Source organism: Macaca thibetana, chromosome 1, assembly GCF_024542745.1.
Source record: "Macaca thibetana thibetana isolate TM-01 chromosome 1, ASM2454274v1, whole genome shotgun sequence".
NCBI classification, from domain to species: domain Eukaryota; kingdom Metazoa; phylum Chordata; class Mammalia; order Primates; family Cercopithecidae; genus Macaca; species Macaca thibetana.
The window spans coordinates 8,993,913-9,014,696 of NC_065578.1; the positions used below are offsets into that span (position 1 = coordinate 8,993,913).

The 20,784-nt window shown below is 51.8% G+C and overlaps 1 protein-coding gene across 5 annotated transcripts in view; it reads right to left on the bottom strand.

Annotated features, from left to right (window-relative positions):
• Positions 1–230: 230 nt before the first annotated feature.
• Positions 231–20,784, bottom strand: part of CTNNBIP1 (catenin beta interacting protein 1) — a 668,528-nt gene continuing 647,974 nt past the window's right edge. For 3 of the 5 annotated variants that reach the window (XM_050789296.1, XM_050789292.1, XM_050789268.1), the window contains one exon: positions 231–2,737. In XM_050789296.1, the coding sequence (XP_050645253.1) occupies positions 2,679–2,737 (59 nt within the window). In that variant the 3' untranslated portion in view covers positions 231–2,678. The remainder of the gene's footprint in view (positions 2,738–20,784) is intronic. The other 2 variants (XR_007725297.1, XM_050789284.1) reach the window with 2 other exon arrangements.

Sequence of the window (20,784 nt, forward strand, 5' to 3'; positions counted from 1 at the left end):
AAAGGAGGTTCAACCTTCCTAAGGACCCTCGAGCTGGGCTGGGTACATCTAGAAATTCTTCCAAACCCTGAGCTCAACTCAGGTCACAGACACTTCTCAAACTTGGTGTTGTCCTTCCTGGCTGTGCCTCCCTGGGAAGGAGGGGCCCCGCAGCAGCAGAGCCCACGTGATGTAGGGAAATCAGTCAGAGCGCCTGATTCCGAGGGAGAAACCAGCTCAGCTCACACACCAACCTATGAAAATTCTTTATTGTTAATTTCTTTCTCCAACAGATATATTTTTAGTTGAAATATGAAGCCACAGCAACACTTTGACTTTTCCTCTTCAGAAGATGAGACAGGCCGGGGTCGTCGTCGTTACAAAAGCAAGGCCTGTGATCGTGACAAGGACAGGCTGGGGCAGAGACCACACACTCAACCAGGTATCCACCAGGTGTGGGCCCTTTATAGGAGCTACAGGTACAAAAAGGGGGCAGCCAGCAGTGTGGCCTTGACACCTGACTCCAGGCACGACGACCTGGAGGAGGGAGATGAAAGAACTCACCTTTCCCCAGGGCCTCAGTCAGACCTCCAGGCCACTGAGCTGGGAGAGTGCGTGTGTGTGCACGTGTATATCTGAGTGAGAACACGGGTGTGCTCACTCGCACAGCACATGCACACATGCGCTGCCCCTCCTGAGAAGATGCTCTCAGGTCCCTGCCAGGGTAGGGTTGTAGCTGTGTTCCCCACAGCTGACTGTCAGCTAACCAGGGCTAGGGGTGAGTGCATGGTGGAGGACACAGGGTCTTAGCCTGAAGCTCGATCTGGGACAGGCTGATGGTGCCAGAGCACAGCGTGAACCACCCACTGACCATGGGGCTCTCCAGGGCTCAGTCATTTGGTTCCTGTGCACTTCATGACACTCAGGAGCCCCTATGGCCCGAGCCCCAAGCCCCAAGAAAGGGGAAAGATTTGGTTCTGAGACGGTGCCCCTGGCTCTGGGCACCTAGGGGCCTCAGCATCTACCAGCGTAGGGGAGGGTGGCGGCCCCCTTCCTGAGGACTGCATCTTTCTCCAACCCCTCTCCCCAGATCCCACACCTGCCAGTGATCCAGGGAGCTAGGAGGACCACCCCCCTCCCAGGGAAGGCGGTGGCAGGTGGGAGGACTTAGGGTTCCTGCAGGAACACTAGACCTGCCCCTCACCCCCCACCTCCAGGACTGCCATTTTGAACTGAGTTTGCCAATTCTGGGCCTGAGTTTGGCTTAAGGGTCGGTCGAAGGGACTTGCTTGGTGAAGGCCCAGCCAGATGTCCCAGTGGCACTTCATAAACAAATGACACTGTCCCTTCCAGGCTGACGTGGAGAGAGACCCTTCCAAAGGCAGTGGAGTGGAGGGCACGGGCCTCCAATGAGAGAACTCCAGTGCTGGCCAGGACGTACTGCGCTGGCAGCAGACAGGTGGGAGCCTGGCTGGGGTAGGTCAGGGGTTGGTGTTTAGAGCTGGAGGTCTCCTGGGCCTTGTGAGCCAAGCTGGGGCTTTTACATGGGTTCTGGGCTCCCAAGCAGAGACCTCTGCTAGATGACCTCCAGAGCCTTTTGGGGTCTCACACTGGGAGAAGCTCCTCCCCTTTCCAAGAGAACCCCCAGAATGAGGCCTCAGGAAGTGGTACACAGAGGGATGGCCAAGAGGGCAGAGCTGGGTAGTGCACCTCTGCTGGGCCCGGCCCGGCTGGCGGGGCCTGGACGGTGTCTCGGCAATCCCTTTCTCACCAAGGGACGCTGGCTGGTTGCCAGCTCATGCAGGCAATGCACGTAAACCCCGACTAACGGTTACCTCTAGGCTCTGGGCTGTTGGGTTCAAGACGACACAAAGCTCCTCGGGGGCCCAACTTTCCAGCTGCTCAGGGTCCTTGGGATCACCTTGCTGGTGGAGGCAGGTGCACTCATTAAAGCAAATGTACTCTCCAGGTGGACCCTCAGGCCCAGAGCCGGCAGCAGAGGGGGGTGAATCCATGGCAACAGGAGTCACGGGTGAACCAATGGGAAACCAAACACACGCACCGAAAGCCAATCAAACACAAACCCCAAATGTGAAGGCAGCAGCAAGTTCTTTGTGTAATAAATATTGCAAAGCGCACTTGGTTTCTTTTCAAGTCAAATATAACGACTAATGTCCCAGACCCTGTTTTCTGCATTCAAAATAGGGAAGCCGTTGATATCAGCAGAACACCTGCAGCCAATCAAAGAAAAAACCGTTTCCCATTAACCAGCCAATCACAGTCCCTTTCCAGTTTAAGCAGCCAATCAGACCTCTTCACATTTCTAAAAAATAACCTAACTAAAGCACCAGAGCTCGGAGAGCTTCCAGGGAAGCCAGATACCGAGGCGCAAATTTTTTAAAAAATAAGAGTCAGAAATAAAAATAAAAGGTTTCTGTTGGTCAAGATTTAAAAAATAAAAAAGTTTCTTCCTGCAGCCAATCACAAGTCCATCCCTTTAAGCCAATCATAAACGCACCACTGGTGTCTCCCTTGATGCCAGCCCCACTGAGTAGCTGTGAGGTGGGATGGGGCAGGGCAGGGTTGGGTAGGGGAAGTGGGAGGTGGGGCAAGGGGGTCTGCTGCCACTCAGCCGGCCCAGGAGCCACACAGATCTCTTGGCCCTCAACAGCATCCAGGGTGTTCCAAGGGCTTTGCAGCTACTGCCTTCGGTCTTCTGTCTCCGACCTGGAAAATGCCATCACCACGTCCTCTGCACCTGCAGATAAGGGGACAAGGATCGCTGATGGGGCTTCCAGCATTGGCTTATGAGCAGGACAAGCAAGGAGGCTGTGGCCAAGCTGGAGCTCCCGTCCACCAGGATCGCGGCACTTTCCGAGGACAAAGTGCGTCCGAGGAAGTCTTCCTCCCCTCTGGGCTTCCCTGAAGCCTGGCTGGGGACAAGGCCTGCAACCCTGCTGTAGGGCTACAAGGCAGGGCTGCCAGGGTGAGACTCAGAGGCTTGCTCAAGGCTACACAGCTGACAGGTGAGCCATGATGAGGCCCCAGGTGACCTGGAGCAGGGCTCAGCTCTGCTCACAGCCCTTGCTCCTGAGTTACCAAAGCTGGAGGCGGGGTGGCCCCTGGGAACCTCCCTCTTTCTTCTCAAGACTCACGTCTTGATGCCTTCAGAGGGTCTGGCTCACTGTAGTTTTAAATAGCCATTCGTCTTTGCAGCAGCTTCGCCTTCACCCAAACCCAGCACTTCTTCCAGGGAGCATGGTCGGGCCCATGTCCAGCCTCCTGTCCACCTGGCTCTGACTGAGACAGATATGCCCACAATCCTTCTTTTTCTTTTTCTTTTTTTTTTTGAAATGGAGTCTCGCTCTGTCGCCCAGGCTGGAGTGCAGTGGCGTAATCTCGGCTCACTGCAACCTCTGCCTCCCGGGTTCAAGCGATTCTCCTGCCTCAGCCTCCTGAGCAGCTGGGATTACAGGCACGGGCCACCACACCTGGCTAATTTTTTTGTATTTTTAGTAGAGACAGGGTTTCACCATGTTGGTCAGGCTGTTCTCAAAACTCCTGACCTATGATCCACCCACCTTGGCCTCCCAAAGTGCTGGGATTATAGGCGTGAGTCACTGTGCCCTCCCAATCTTTCTTCTTCCTCCTTTTCTTTTTTTTTTTTTTGAGACGGAGTCTTGCTCTGTCGCCCAGGCTGGAGTGCAGTGGCGCAATCTCGGCTCACTGCAAGCTCTGCCTCCCAGGTTCACGCCATTCTCCTGCCTCAGCCTCCCGAGTAGCTGGGACTACATTTTTTTTGTAGTTTTAGTAGAGACGGGGTTTCACCGTGTTAGCCAGGATGGTCTCGATCTCATGACCTCATGATCCACCCACCTCGGCTTCCCAAAGTGCAGGGATTACAGGCGTGAGCCACCACACCCGGCCATCTTTCTTTTTCTTAATCCTGAATTTGAGATTCTGGCCCAGGCACTTGTGAAATCACTTCTTTTGTTTTGTTTTCCAGAGGACAGGTTCTGATGAGCAGCCAGGATAGGCAGTGGCAGGAGGCAAAGCTCGAAATGCTGACCCGCTGCCGACTCTCACAACTGCCTGGGGAGGAAGGGGCTGATATGGCTGGGGAGGGGCTGTGGGCCAGAAGGTGACCTGCAGGGTCCCACCCTGACTCCCTGATCTGGTCCTGCTACTCTCGCCCCCTTTGTAAAAGGGCAGATCTTCACTTTGCCCCAAAAAGTACCAGTCTGGCTGCCCGTGGTCTTTCTGACATCTTGTCTGTACTACTGCAGGCGTTCTCGCTGGGAGGGGGTGGATCGGAACAGGAGAGACAGGAAAGGCCACCGAGGGTGGGCCAGTGTGGGGGGTGTGAAGTGAGGCTCCTGGCGTGTGAAATGGAGTGGCAGAGTGAGCTGGCCCCCACTCAGTGAGCCAGGTCTCCCCCACAGCCGGCATGTGATGACCTCCTTCCAACTGCTCTACCAAGAGAGGGAGGACACACCCAGTCGTCGGGAGGCCAGAGACGGAGGGCCCAAATACAAAGATGCAATGACAAGACACACCTTCTACCTGGCACTAGAGCACCAAGGTGCTGCTAAGGGAATGAGCCTTGTCACCTCCCACCGCCAGCCTGCCTTCATGGGGTTCTGGCTTTACCAGCACAACCTCCATTGCTCAGAAGGGAAATCAGCATCTAGAAGAGGGCACGAGTCGTCTGGCTTCCTGGGATGGGGCTCCCTCATTTGGGAAGCCCTGTGAATCCTTCCCCTGTCTTCTCGGGAACATTCTGTTTTCGCCTGAGCCCTAGGACCACGCAATATCACTGCAGGCAGAATTTTCCTAGCAACCACAGAATCCAAGATTACATCATCCCCTGCATGGCAGCTGAGTTGGTTACCTAACAGATGCCGACTTTTCCTGAGTGCTGCTTGCCCAGCTTGCTAATCAAAAGGGGGCTGGCAGAAGTCTGTGAAAGGGGAGTTGTCAGCAGAAGATGCCTTAGTGGCAGTGATGGTGGCAGCCCGCTCGCTCCTCTCCCTGCCTGCCTCGTGGGCTTTCGCTCAGGGACCTTGGGCCTCTTAGTGAGCTGCAGGTGCAAAAGTAGCACGGGATGCCCCAGGAGGGAATGGTGCGTCTATAGAGGGAATGGGCCATTAGCTCCTCGGAGGAGCCCAGACCTAGGGACCAGGACTCCTGACTCCACAGCCTTCCCAGTGTGTGTGCCTGTCCTGTGCTCTGAGGGTGGGAAGGAAGTAATCTTCTCCAGGTCACACAGGGACTCTGATGGCTATTTAACAAGACAATTGAAGTAAAGGATTTGCAAGAGTCCTACCCTTCCCACACTGCCAGCTGCCACCCTCTTCCCTGGCGGCATTTATAGAGCCTCCCACTGTGCTGCTCGAGCCCTGCAGAGAGGAAAAGGCCTGCAGAGCTGCGGCCTGTCTGCGCTCTCTTCTGTTCCTTAAGGATGTTTTCCAGGCTCTACCACAAGGATCTGCTTTCCTTTGGGACCAAAAAGAAGGCAGGCTCTCAGTTCTTCCAGAGCATTCTCTGACCTATCCTTGTCACTGGTCGGCCAGGTATTTGTCATTCAATAAGGTCTGGCCATGAACCTGACAGGCTTCTAGCTGAGGACACTGGTCCCCCTTTCCTCTTCTCTATGAAATTTGGGCCAGTAAGTGAATAGGGAGGGTGAGCTGTTACATTATGATCATGACTCCATCCCTCAGAGCTGGAGTTTTAGAGCCAGGAGGGACCTCAGAGGTCGAGTCCTACAGTCTTTCCTGTGAAGGCCAGCATATGGCAGCTCCCTCAGGTATTCTCACTGTCTAGATGTACAGCAAAGAAGGCAGCAGGCCAGCCCACTGCCTCCAGGCTGCCAGCTGGGTTTCCTATCCTGTTTTACAGATGAAGCTCTGTCTTCCCTCTTGGTACCTCTGCTGACACTGTCTGAACTTGAGCTCAGAACTTCTATTTGTCCCTTCCCACTAGATGCAGGTGAGCGTAGGAGGGGAGAGGTTGATCTGTCTCTCCTGTTCCACACTCTAACACATTAAAAGATAAGGATAGCCAAAACCCGATGACAGTGTCAGAAGAAAACAGAACTACAGATGAGTATCTCACATGAATATAGATGCAAACATGCCCAACAAAATGCTAGCAAACTGAATACAACAACATATAAAAAGGATTCTATACCCTGACCAGGTGAGATTTATCCCAGGAATGCAAGGTTGGTTTAACATCTGAAAATCAATGACTGTAAAACACTGTATCAATAGAATAAAGGACAAAAACCATACAGGAAAAGCAGCTGATGAAATCCAACATAATAAAACCACTCAAGGCTGGGTGTGGTGGCTCATGCCTGTAATCCCAGCACTTTGGGAGGCAGAGGTGGGCGGATCACCTGAGGTCGAGAGTTTGAGACCAGCCTGACCAACATGGTGAAACCCCATCTCTACTAAAAATACAAAATTAGCCAGGCATGGTGGCGCATGCCTATAATCCCAGCTACTCAGGAAGGCTGAGGCAGGAGAATTGCTTGAATCTGGGAGGCGGAGGTTGCAGTGAGAGGAGATCGCGCCATTGTACTCCAGTCTGGGCAACAAGAGCGAAACTCTGTCTGAAAAAACAAAACAAAACAAAACAAAAAACCACTCAACAAACTAGAATAGAAGAGAATATATTCAATCTGATAAAGGTCATCTATGAAAATCCCACAGCTCTTATCATATTTGTGGTGAAAGCTCTCCCCTACCAAGATTATGAACAAGAAAAGGATGTCCGCTTTCACCGTTCTTATTCAATATTGTCTTGAAGGTTCATTCCAGGTTAGGAAAGCTAAGAAAAAAAGATAAAAGCCATCCAGATTGGAAAGGAAGAAGTAAAACTATCTCTATTTGTAGATGACATGATCTTATATATAGAAAATCATAAGGAATCCACTACAAAAAAATTTTTTTTTTTTTTGAGACAGGGTCTCACTCTGTCACCCAGGCCAGAGTACAGTGGCATAATCTTGGCTCCCTGCAATCTCCGCCTCCCAGGCTCAAGCAATCCTCCCACTTCAACCTCCCGAGTAGCTGGGACTATAAGCGCATGCCACCACACCACATCTGGCTAATTTTTATATTTTTTGTAGAGATGGGGTTTTGCCATGTTGTCCAGGTTGGTCTCGAGCTCCTGAGCTCAAGTGATCCACCCACCTTGGCCTCCCAAAGTGCTGGGATTACAGGCTTGAGCCACTGCACCTGGCCCACTAAAAAACTATTAGAACTAATAAACAAGTTAAAGGTATAGGATACAAGGTCAATCTACAAAAATCAATTGTATTTTTATACACTAGCAATGAACAATCTGAAAGTAAAATTAAGAAAATGATTCCACTTATAATTGCATTAATAATAATAAAACAGGAACAAATTTAACAAAGTGCAAATTTTTGTGCTTTGAACAGTACACAACATTACTGAATAAAATTCAATACATGATCCCTATCAAAATCCCTTTCTTGGGGAGTTTTTAAAAACTGCCTTTTTTGTAGAAATTGACAAGTTGATCCTAACATTCATATGGAAAGGCAAGGGACCCAGAATATCCAACACCACCTTGAAAAAGAAGAACAAGTTGACTCACACTTCCCGATTTCAAAACTTACTACAAAGGCAACGTCAATGAGACTGGGTGGTACTGGCATAAGGACAGACATAGATCAGTGGAACAAAAATGAGCGTTCAGAAATAAACCTTCCGACTATGGCCAGTTGATTTTTGACAAGGGTGCCAAGACAATTCAGTGGGGAAGAACTGAACTAATGGGTGCTGGGACAACTGGATATTCACATGCACAGGATGAAACTCGACTCTTACCTTGCAGCATCTACAAAAATTAACCTGAAATGGATAAATGACCTATATATAAGAGATAAAGTTAGAAAAATCTTGGAAGAAAATATAGAAACAAATTTTCACGACCTTGGGTTAGGAAATGCTTTTATTTTTTTTTTGGACAGGGTCTTGGTCTGTCACCCAGGCTAGAGTGCAGTGGTACAATCAGCACTCACTGTGCAGCCTTGACCTTCTGGACCCAATCGATTCTCTCACCTCAGCCTCCTGAGTAGCTGGGACCACAAGCGCACACTGCTACACCCAGCTAATTAATTTTTTTTGGCCGAGGTGGGCAGATCACTTGAGGTCAGGAGTTTGAGACCAGCCTGGTCAACATGGTGAAACTCCATCTCTACTAAAAATACAAAAAAAATTAGCTGGGTGTGGTGGTGCATGCCTGTAGTCCCAGCTACTTGGGAAGCTGAGGCATGAGAATTGTTTGAACCCAGGAGCTGGAGGTTGCAGTGAGCTGAGATCGCACCACTGCATTCTAGTCTGGGCGACAGAGCGAGACTCTGTCTCAAAAAAAAAAAAAGAAAAAAGAAAAAATTGTTTTGACAGATGAGGTGTCTTCCTGTGTTGCCCAGGCTGGTCTTGAACTCCTGGGCTCAAGCCATCCTCTTGCCTCTGCCATGTAAAGTACTGGGATTACAAGCATGAGCCTCCACACCTGGCAGGAGATGGTTTCTTAGATATGATAGCTAAAGCACAAGCAACAGAAGAAAAAAATAAATCGAACTTTATCAAGATTAAAAACTTTTCTGTTTCAAAAGACATCATCGAGAAAGTGAAAAGACAACACACAGAATGAAAGAAAATATTGACAAATCACATATCTGGTAAGGGACTGTTACCCAAAATACATCAAAAAAAAAACTTTTTTTTTTTTTTTTTTTTTTTTTAGAGGGAGTCTTGTTCTGTTGCCCAGGCTGGAGGGCAGTAGCGCGATCTCAGCTCACCGCAACCTCTGCCTCCTGTGTTTAAGCAATTCTCCTGCCTCAGCCTCCAGAGTACCTGGGATTACAGGCGCCCACCACCATGCCTGGATAATTTTTTTATTTTTAATAGAGATGCGGTTTCACCATGTTGGCCAGGCTGGTCTCGAACTCCTGACCTCAGGTGATCCACCCACCTTGGCCTCCCAATGTGTTGGGATTATAGGCGTGAGCCACCATGCCCAGTCCATAAAGAACTCTTAAAAACTCAATAACAGTCCGGGTTCGGTGGCTCGCGACTGTAATTCCAGCACTTTGGGAGGCCGAGGTGGGTGGAACACCTGAGGTCAGGAGTTTGAGACCAGCCTGGCCAACATAGTGAAACTCTGTCTCTACTAAAAATAAAAAATTAGCAGGGTGTGGTGGCACAAACCTGTAGTGCCAGCTACTCAGGAGGCTGAGGCAGGAGAATCACTTGAACCTGGGAGGCAGAGGTTGCGGTGAGCCAAGATCACGCCGCTGCACTCCAGCCTGGGCGACAGAGTGAGACGCTATCTCAAAAAACAAACAAACAAACAAACAAACAAAACTCTCAAAAACCCCAATATTAAAAAATGGGTGGCCGGGCATGGTGGCTCACGCCCGTAATCCCAGCCCGAGATGGGCAGATCATGAGGTCAGGATATCGAGACCATCCTGGCTAACACGGTGAAACCCCATCTCTACTAAAAATACAAAAAATTAGCCAGGCGTGGTGGCGGGTGCCTGTAGTCCCAGCTACTCGCGAGGCTGAGGCAGGAGAATGGCGTGAACCTGGGAGGTACAGCTTGTAGTGAGCCGAGATTGCACCATTGCACTCCAGCCTGGGCGACGGAGTGAGACTCCGTCTAAAAAAAAAAAAAAAAACCGCAAAGACTTCAACAGACATTTCTCCAAAGAAGGTATATAAATGGCCAATAAATACATGAAAAGATGCTCAACATCATCTGTCATTACGGAAATGCAAAGCAAAACCACAACAAGGCCAGGCATGATGGCCCACACCTGTAATCCCAGCACTTTGGGAGGCTGAGATGGGCAGATCACTTGAGGACAGGAGTTTGAGGCCAGCTTGACCAACATGGCGAAACCCCATCTCTACCAAAAATACAAAAATTAGCTAGGCATGGTGGAGTGCTCCTGTAATCCCAGCTACTCGGGAGGCTGAGGCAGGAGAATTGCTTGAACCCAGAAGGTTAAGGTTGCAGTGAGCCAAGATTATATCACTGCACTCCAACCTGGGCAACAGAGTGAGTCTCCATCTCAAAACAAAAAACAAGGCCGGGCACGGTGGCTCAAGCCTGTAATCCCAGCACTTTGGGAGGCCGAGACGGGCGGATCACGAGGTCAGGAGATCGAGACCATCCTGGCTAACACGGTGAAACCCCGTCTCTACTAAAAAATACAAAAAACTAGCCGGGCACGGTGGCAGGCGCCTGTAGTCCCAACTACTCGGGAGGCTGAGGCAGGAGAATGGTGTGAACCCGGGAGGCGGAGCTTGCAGTGAGCTGAGATCCGGCCACTGCACTCCAGCCTGGGCGGCAGAGCGAGACTCCGTCTCAAAAAAAAAAAAAACAAGGCCGGGCACAGTGGCTCACGCCTGTAATCCCAGCACTTTGGGAGGCCAAGGTGGTTGGATCACCTGAGGTCAGGAGTTTGAGACCAGCCTGGCCAACATCATGAAACCGCGTCTCTACTGAAAATACAAAAATTGGCCAGGCGTAGTGGCATGTGGCTATAATTCCAGCTACTTAAGAGGCAGAGACAGAAGAATTGCTTGAACCCAAGAGGTGGAGGTTGCAGTGAGCCAAGATTACGCCACTGCACTCCAGCCTGGGTGACAGAGTGAGACTCTGTCTCAAAAAAAAAAAAAAAAAAAAAAAAAAAAAAGCCAGGCACAGTGGCTCACGCCTGTAATCTCTGCACTTTGGGAGGCCAGGGCAGGTAGATCACCTGAGGTCAGGAGTTTGAGACCAGCCTATCCAACATGGTGAAACCCCGTCTCTACTAAAAATACAAAAATTAGCCAGATATGGTGGTGCGCTCCTGTAGTCCCTGCTACTCAGGAGATGAGGCAGGAGAATCTCTTGAACCCGGGAGGTGGAGGTCACAGTGAGCTGAGAGCACGCCACTGCACTCTAGTCTGGGCAACAGACCAAGATTCCGTCTCAAAAACAACAACAACAAAAACCCAAAACCATAATGATAAACCATTTCACATCTACTAGAATCAAAAAGACAGCTGAGAACAAGTGTTGGCCAGGTTGTGGAGCAACTGGAACCCTCATCCATTGCTGGTGGGAGTGTCAGGTGGTGCAGCTGCCAAGCCTGCTCCACAGTCTCTCCCATCTCAGCTGACGGCACCTCCACCTTCCTGTTGCTCAGGTCAGAAGTCCTGGGGTCTTCCCAATTCCTCTGTCACATACACTCCACACACAATGCATCAGCAAATCCCATTGACTCCCCTTCTCTACTTACAAGGCAGATGCTGAGTACATCATCACTTCTGCCACCACCCCCTGGTCCGGGGTGGGTGGACTCCTGAATCCCCGCTTGCCTTGACCTCCTCTCGCTAGTCCCTGATGGTCCAGTCTCCACATAACAGCCAGGGAGAAGTTGTTAGAAACCTAAGTCAGCTCCTACCATGCCTTTGCTCAAAACCCTCCAGAAGCTTCTACTGCAAGACTGCTCATCATACTCAAGGCCAATGCCCATCTCCTCACTGTGGCCTGCAGGACCCACACACACTGGTCTCTGATGGCCACTTCACCTCCCTTTACAACACAGCTCTCAACACTCGCTGCGCCAGCTACATGGGCCCCTGGCTGTACTTCAACCACAAGTCCTTGCACCCCAGGGCCTTTGCACCTGCCGCTTCGTTGCCTTGATGCTCTTCTCCAAGTTTATCTCATGGTTCTTGCACTTCATAGAGGCCCTCCCTGAACACAACTTCTAAAATGACCCTTGTGTCTCAATCCCTCAGGTGAATGAGGTCTTTGGCACCCTCAGTGCTATTCACAGAGCTCTATATTGAGCTGACCTTCCTTTCTCCACTGGCACGTACACCTCATGTGATCAGGGACTTGGTTTTGTTCACTGACATAGTTACAGTATCTGGGCAAGTACCTGGGACACAGGATAAATCTTTATAGATGAGGAACCTGAAACTCAGAGAGACAAAGCAACTCAGTGAATCAGAGGCAGAGAGAAGACCCAGATCCAGACTCCAAAGCCCATGACTTCACCCTAGAAGGAGAAAGGAAACCACGGACCTCTCCAGTTACCCAGAGCACTAAGGCTCATCTGGCCTCCTAGCGTCTTAGTTCCATCAGAATGGAACTACGAACCAGGGCTTAAAAACACCACCAAAGCAGCCCAGGGACACCTTGGAGATAATTCAACATGGAACGCAGAGTGTCAACCTAAGAGCCCTGGCCCTGGCCCCCTGCCCCTACCTGGTCCCCACTTCCTATCTCCCCGGAGCCCTGCTCCCTATCTCTGCCTACTGCCCTGCCAGACACTTCACTAGTCTCCTGGCTCACCTGCCCTGGAAACCAGGGCCAGGACACTGGGAAGGGCGTAGCTTTCCAAACCAGGGCAGGGCATCCAGCAGGCCCTCCCATCCCATGCTCAATGCCAGCTTTGCCCCTTTAGTGGAGCCCAGTCAATTGACTGGGGAGAAAAAATGACAAATATGCAGGAGCTTAGAAAAGGGAAGCTGGCCCCTAACCGGGGGTGGGAGAGAGACAATGGGAGCTCAGGACGAACTCCCACCAGCATGCTGGAACCAGCTCTGCTCCCGCCAACACTCACCCTAGGCCTGGCCTGGCTCACTCAGGCTTTTGGAGAAAGCCTCCTGGGGGCCTCTGACAACTCCCAAAGTCTGCTGAGAATCACTCTTGCTATTTGAGACTCTTAAGCTGAAGTCCTTCAAAGGTCCTTTCCTGAATATACTGGGCAGCTCGATGCATTTCCTGAACTGCCAGGGCAGGCTCCTATTGGCCCTGCAGGATTATAGCTGGGTCAGCAATAGTGGATGAAAAAGAGGAACATGGAGATGCTAAAGCCCCAAGGCCAATCCACGGAGCAAGGGCATTTCACAGACCTGGTTGGGGAAATCTTGGCGGAGCCTAGTGCTGCACTAGCTCCTAATTTGCAAACTTGGAAACAAGCCATTCCCAGGCCACGTGGGTGAAATGTAGTAGACAAAGGCCTGTGACCCTGATCTGTGGACCCTGTTTCCACCTTCACTGTGCCTCCCTGGACTATCCAACATGGTGGGGTCTGCTTTCACAGCCAAGAGGAGGGCTCGGTCCTGCCTTCATTTCACCAAAGCATCCAGGTGTGGGAGGGACAAGCTGACCTCCTACCCTGCAGAACTTCTCCAGATCCAGGATCCTGCAAAGTCCAACTCAGCACAGGTGCTCAGAGGTGGCCAAGGAGAAAGAAAACAGACCCGAGCACAAGTCCTTCCTCCAAAATTGAGGGCACAAAAAAGCCTGGCTAAATTCCCAAAGGCCGCAGGCCCTGCAGGCTCCGTAGATCAGGCAGGGCACAGCCCTGTACAATGTCCCTGGAGAAAAAGGGGGACTTCAGTCACAGATGGCCATTCCTGCATCACCCAACTGAGAACTAGGATTCTAGGCCGGGTGCGGTGGCTCACGCCTGTAATCCCAGCACTTTAAGAGGCCGAGGCAGGTGGATCACCTGAGGTCAGGAGTTCAAGACCAGCCTGGCCAACATGATGAAACCCCGTCTCCACTAAAAAAATACAAAAGTTAGGCCGGGCACGGTGGCTCAAGCCTGTAATCCCAGCACTTTGGGAGGCTGAGACGGGCGGATCACGAGGTCAGGAGATCGAGACCATCCTGGCTAACCCGGTGAAACCCCGTCTCTACTAAAAAATACAAAAAACTAGCCGGGCGAGGTGGCGGGCGCCTGCAGTCCCAGCTACTCGGGAGGCTGAGGCAGGAGAATGGCGGGAACCCGGGAGGCGGAGCTTGCAGTGAGCTGAGATCTGGTCACTGCACTCCAGCCTGGGTGACAGAGCGAGACTCCGTCTCAAAAAAAAAAAAAAAAAAAAAAAAAGTTAGCTGGGCATGGTGGTATAAGCCTGTAGTACCAGCTACTTGGGAAGCTGACGCAGGAGAGTCACTTGAACCTGGGAGGCGGAGGTTGCAGTGAGCCGAGATCGTGCCACTGCATTCTGCATTCTGGCATGAGCAACAGAGCAAGACTTCATCTCTCAAAAAAAAAAAAAAAAAAAAAAAAAAAGAATCAGGATTCTCCCAGGCCCAGCTCCCCACAACCATGTGCCTTGGGGACAGGGAGCTTCTGCCACACCATCCTGCAAGACCACTACTGAAATCCTCACCACCCCCCTTCCTTGCTGGCCAGAACTTCCCCGGACAGTGTCAGACATTCTGGGGTCAGGTATCTGGAGGCCTCCTGAACTCCTCAGGAGCCTTACTCCTTCCTAAAGAGGGTAAAAATGTGGGGTGTGAAAACTCAGAAATGTAACCTGAAATCTTCAGGGTCTGCAAATTCTCAGGGCTGATGCGGGGAGCTCCCTTTGTGAGTCACCATCAGCAGAGGGAGCTAACTTTGGCTAAGTGCTTCACAGCTGTCCAGGGAATGCCACCTGGCAAGCCCAGGGCCCATCCTTGACACACATGGCAGACCAGGCTGAGAGGGAATGCGACCACATGCTCCCAAGTGTCCAGGACAACGCCCACTCTGTGTCTCATCCCCTTCTCTGACCATATGGTTTTTGGTTGTGGTACCTTTTCCTCCTCCCATGAGCTCATTAATCTTGCTATTAATACCAACTAGCATCTGCTACCTGGCTATCCAAAACAGCAGTGGCTAAACCACCAGCTCTAGGGAAAAGCTACCTGGAAAAACAGGACCCAGACGCTCCTCCAAAGGGAAGCATTTCTGAAGGGGACACAACTTAGGTACCAACCTGGACTGGGCCTCCTCCCAGACAAAGCAAGACCTGCTGGTGGCATGTGCTGTTTTCAGCAGCTTGGGGCTGTGAGCTGGGTGCTCTATACATCTCAGCTCTGATGCCCCCAAGTCCCCAGGGGATGACTTTTACCCAGAGACAGCTTGACACTCGGGTTGCTATGGGGACGGCGGTCACTGATCCACCAGGGCCTTAGCAGCCAAAGCAGCACCAGGCTCAGGGGGGCCTCCTGGGCTCCAGGCTGACAACCATCACGGGCACAGGAGGCTGCTGGGCGGTGGCACTGCAGCAGCCAGTGCTGTGTGGATGTGCACCGAGTCGCTGAGCTGCTGAGCCAGCTCCCAGCAGAGACGCCAGGCCTCGTGGAACAGCCAACAAGAGCTCAGGAGGCAGCTAAAGGCCCTCCCAGGCTTGGATCCCTTGTGGCACCCCAGTACCAAGACCCTGGAGCTGATACCCAGCCTGGGTCTGACTCTGACTAACTGTGTATCCCAGGGGGAAGTCCCTGCACATCTAGCCTCAGTTTACTCATCTGCAAAACGTGATGAATCTATCCGCAATCTAACTAGCCACAGGATAACATCCACATCATAAATGACATCCCGCAGGGTTGCTCTTGGGGCTCTATCCCTGCTCTGTTCTAATCCCAGACGTGCTCCCCAAAATCCATCTGTGTTCCCACCCTCCCATCCCTGCTGAGCCTGACACACACATGACCTTTGTGATATGTCTTCCCAGGTAAGGTGGTCATTCCCTTTATTCGAATTCCTTGGTTCCCCAAAATATAAGCTCTCATAGACCAGGAAGCTTTGATTGCCAAGAAGGGACAGAGATGACCAGTTCTTCACCTAAAACCCTGACATATCCTCTCTCCTTTTTTTCTTTTTCTTTTATATATACACCTTCAATAGAGACAGGGTCTCACTATGTTGCCCAGGCTGGTCTCAAACTCCTGGACTCGAGTGATCTCCTACCTCAGCCTCCCAAAGTGTTGGGATTACAGGCATGTGCCACCGTGCCTGCCCCATCCTTGCATATTCTCAAATTTTAGTGGGCATCAGAATGGAATCACCTTGGGAGTTTGCATAAAATGCAGATTCCCAGGCTCATCTGGCAGGCATTCTGGGGCTATGGCAGGGCCCAGGAGTCTGCATTTTAACAAGCACCCTCAGTGATTGAGGTGTGCAAATGTGTAGAGCATGCTCTGAGAACTCAGTGCTACAGACTGTCCCCTGACCTCCGCCCAACCCCAAGCTGTCATGCCTTCTTGCCCAGCATTCTGGAGGAGAATCCTGTAGCATCCTTCCCACCAGTTTCTCTACATGCACATCCGCATGCATTCTCCAAGGCCCCATACAAACAGCACCTCTTCTCTATGGCTTCCTAGGTGGTCTCCCCTCCCTCAGCCCAAAGCCCTTTATGCATCAGTTCACACGCCCGTCTGCTCTGCTGGTCCAGGAGGTCACAGGGAGTGCTGTGGGGTGGCACCGTGCCTAGCACACAGCAACTGTGGCCTGATGTGAGCGGAACTGTCCAGCCGTTGGATGGAGCAGCCCTCAATGCCCCTCTCTGACAGGGCCCGCCTCTTACTGAGGCTCGATGGGGGAAGTGTAGAGTCACACAAGGACTTCTCTGAGGCCATTCGGGCGTCTGTTTTCAGTTCTAAACAACAGAACCCATGACGCTGGGTGATGGGGTCAAAGCGACCCTCTCTGGAGCCGCAGCCAGGTGCTGAGTAAGCGGCTGGCCCTGCACTTCAGCACATTCCTCGCTTTTCTCGGGATTCTTTCCCCCCCTTTTTCAGTGACACAACTTATACACCAAACCCTCCTGGCTGATTTCTGTTCAATTCAATATATAGGTGATTTTGGGTTCAATTCTGTTATTAGGTTACAGGTAATTCTCATGTAAGTGTTGATTAAAGTTAAAAAAGATTAGCTTCCCATCCCATAGACTAGAATTCTCCCTGGGCCTGACTGTAATTTCGGTGCAGCATCTGTTACTGCCTGGAGCCCCTGGGAGAAGCCTCCAAGCCACACTCGGGGAGACAGGGGACCCAGAAAGCCCAGCAGATCACCTGCACAGCACCGGGCTGGTGCAAAGGAGGGGCCCAGCCGGCTGCCCCCAGGGAGGAGCTGCTCGAGCAGCCTGGCCCTGGAAGGCGCAGTCCAGGCATCCATCCAGCAGACACCTACACTGCCCCAGAGGCGGGACGGGGGACTCGTGTGTGATGGTGAACACGGCCCAGACCCTGGCCCCGAGGGGCTCCCGACGTAAGTAAGACTGGCATGGAGCTCCAGGGCACATGCTGACTTGGAAGGGGTCAGAGAGGGCTTTGTGAAGGAAGTGAAAGAACAGAGGCTAGAAGGCTGTTGAGGGGGATTCCAGGAAGAACTTTCCACACTGAGCTGTATGATGGAGATCAGGCCACCACCCCTAAAACAGGGCAGGGCCGCTGAGGGGGTCAAGGGAGCAGAAAGCTGCCTCCCTCATGCCATTCTATGAAAGGAGAAGCTGTTTGCTCACAGCCTGGTTTCTGCTGATCTACCCGTGACCACAGATATTTTAACAAGGTTCCCAGTGTAACCCTCAAGCCAACTGACCTAGTTTAGGCTCTCTGGCAGCAGACCCTGAACCAGCAGCCTCAGCTTCCAAAGGGGAAAGCCTGGCTGGCCGCAGCTGGGGGAACCTTCCCTGGAAAGTCTCTTGGAGAAAGAGCGTGATCAGGTGGAGGCAGAACGAGCCTGGGAGCCCCCGTGCCAGCACACAGCTCCCAGAGACAACAAGGGCAGCAGCAGACCAGGGCATGGCCCCAAGAGGTCCCCAGGCAGAGAAAAAACAAGGAGCTTCCTTGACAAAATGAGCCAAGTCTAGGCAGTGTCCCTCTCAGCAACACCTCAACAAGGGCCTATTCTTTTTTTTTTTTTTCGAGACAGAGTCTGGCTCTGTCACCCAGGCTGGAGTGCAGTGGTGCAATCTCGGCTCACTGCAAGCCCCGCCTCCCGGGTTCACACCATTCTCCTGCCTCAGTCTCCTGAGTAGCTGGGACTACAGGCGCCCGCCACCACGCCTGGCTAATTTTTTGTATTTTTAGTAGAGACGGAGTTTCACCATGTTAGCCATGTTAGCCAGGATGGTCTCAATCTCCTGACCTTGTGATCTGCCCGCCTCGGCCTCCCAAAGTGCTGAGATTACAGGCATGAGCCACCGTGCCTGGCTGGACAAGGGCCTATTCTGAGGCACTGTAGGAGGATGACAGTTCTACAGGTGACTGGCCATGGTGGCCTTTTCAAAGAGCCATCAGAGGCCTGGAACTGTACTTGCTGGGCACCACCCCAGTGCGGCACTGAGGCAAGAACAGACCCAGAGCTTTCAGGGAACCAGCATATCGGAAGGCACCCATAGGTGGAGGGCCCAGGGTAAAAATGCAGCAGAAGGTGTTCCCTGTTTGTTCTGCCCCTTTCTGAAATACCTAACCGCCCAAATCATACCTGTTCCTCAAGTAAACACCGTCCTGCTTAAAAAAGCATGTGACCGGGCTGGGTGCAGTAGCTCATGCCTATAATCCCAGCACCTTGGGAGGCCAAGGCAGGCAGATCACGTGAGGTCAGGAGTTTGAAACCAGCCTGGCCAACATGATGAAAACCCATCCCTACTAAATATACAAAAATTAGCTGGGCATGGTGGCATGCGCCTGTAATCCCAGTTACTTGGGAGGCTGAGGCAAGATAATTGCTTGAACCTGTGAGGCTGAGGTTGCAGTGAGCCAAGATAGCAACACTGCACTCCAGCCTGGGTGACAGAGTAAGACTCCGTCTCAAAAAAAAAAAGAAAAAAAAAAGTTTTCTTGGAAATTATTTAAGAGCACAGCAAAATATAGTAAAAAAATGCATGTTAAAAATGGGTATTAAAGCTGGGTGCAGTGGCTCATGCCTATAATCCCAGCACTTTGGGAGGTCGAGGTGGGTGGATCATGAGGTCAGGAGATGGAGACCATCCTGGTTAACAAGGTGAAACCCCGTCTCTACTAAAAAAAAAAAAAAAAATTAGCTAGGCGTGATGGCGGGCACCTGTAGTCCCAGCTACTCGGGAGGCTGAGGCAGGAGAATGGTGTGAACTCGGGAGGTGGAGTTTGCAGTGAGCTGAGATTGCGCCACTGCACTCCAGCCTGGGTGACAGAGCAAGACTCTATCTCAAAAAAAAAAAGGGGGGGTATTAAGGTATTAAAATGTTTATGGTCCTGGCCTTGTGCTACCGATGTATGCATGTTTGTGAAAGGATGACAGGAAACTTAACAAAGGGTAAGAGAGATTATGGCTATGTAGTAGGATTCAATGTTTCAAACTTTTCGGCTCTTTCTCTCATTCCCCAGTTTTTTACAATGACTATGCACAATTCTATAACTGGGAAAAAAGAATCATTAGCCGTTAGAGGGAGCCACACTGGCCATGAGAGAGGCCTGGACTCAGCACTCCACAGGGCCTGCTTCGGGAAGCTCTGGCCCTCCCCATTCCTGCAGCTGCCCCTTCCCAGCCGGGCAACCTTCCTGAGAAGTATTGACTTCTTCTGGTTCAAAGCCGAGTTCCCCTGGTTGCCAGGTCTGCTTAGACACCCTTGGGGACTAGAACCTAGTTCATTTATTTGTCCAAGCATGACTAGGGGCTTAGTGGTCCCACCCCCACAAATAATAAGACAGAAGCCACAGTTCCAAGCTCAAGGAGCTCAGAGTCTGGTCAATAGATGGATTAGGAGACAGTGTGGGTGCAGCACAGCTGAGGTGCATGCACATGTGACAGGAGGGCCTGGCCCAGGCTGCAGGGGGCAGGGGAGCAAGGTGGGGATGTAGGCTGGTTCCTGGTGGCCAAGAGGCAAATGCAGTGGCAGAAAGGCATGAACACGGCCATTCACTATGGCCCTTTACAGTGTGAGGTCAGGCCTTGCTCGCCAAGCTAAAGGGGCTGGATTTTATCTTCAAGGCAGTGGGGAGCCACCGAATGATTTTAAATCGGGTGGAGGCCAGGCATGGCGGCTCCTGCCTATAATCCCAGCACTTTGAGAGGCCAAGGTGTGTGGATCATCGGAGGTCAGGAGTTTGAGACCAGCCCGGGCAACATGGTGAAACTCCATCTCTAATTCACTGAGTATGGTGGTAGGCGCCTGTAACCCCAGCTACTCGAGAGGCTGAGACAGGAGAATCACTTGAACTGGGAAGGTGGGGGGTGCAGTGAGCTGAGATTCCACCACTGCACTCCAGCCTGGGCGACAGAGCAAAACACCTTCCCAAAAAAAAAAAAAACCAGGTTGAGTAGAGACCCACTAATGTCCAAAAGTCTCTCCAGTTGTCTGGGGGTAGAGGACAGACCTGAGGGGGCAAGATGACAAGTCGAGATGCCAGATAGGAGTGATCTGAAGCAGTGAGACAAGAGTGAATACGGGCTCAGTCCAAGAGGGGGCTCGAAAGGAGAGGGAGAGAATGAAGCAGGTCCGAGGAGCCTTAGGATGGACTCAGTAATCAATCAGGTTCCTGGGGAAGACAGGAGTCCAGGCTGAGTCCTCAGGTGCTGCATACTTGCTGGGCATTGGTCAGGGCAGAGCACAGGTGGAAAATCCACGTTGGCTGGGCATGGGTGGTTGTGGTGATGCTGGCCAACAGTCAGCTGACCATGCTGTCGGTTGAGGTCACAGGAGTGCGTGTGGGACACGGAGAAGAGAGGAGGCAACCTTGGAGGATGCCAGTGTGACTGAGGAAAGGGAGTGGAAAACAGCTGGTGGGGGTGACGTGAAGGACAAGGGAGGGAAAGGAGGCTGTCATTGGTGGTCTCAGCCCAGCAGAGGCCAGGCAGGCTGGGAACTGGCGGGCCACTGGGGCCTCTGCTGGAACCACTGGTGAGGCCTTAAGGGTAGGCCCCCACCCCCAGGGTCTCCAGCACCTGCCTGGCTCCCCACAGATACTCAACAAATGTGACTGAGGAAAGAATCG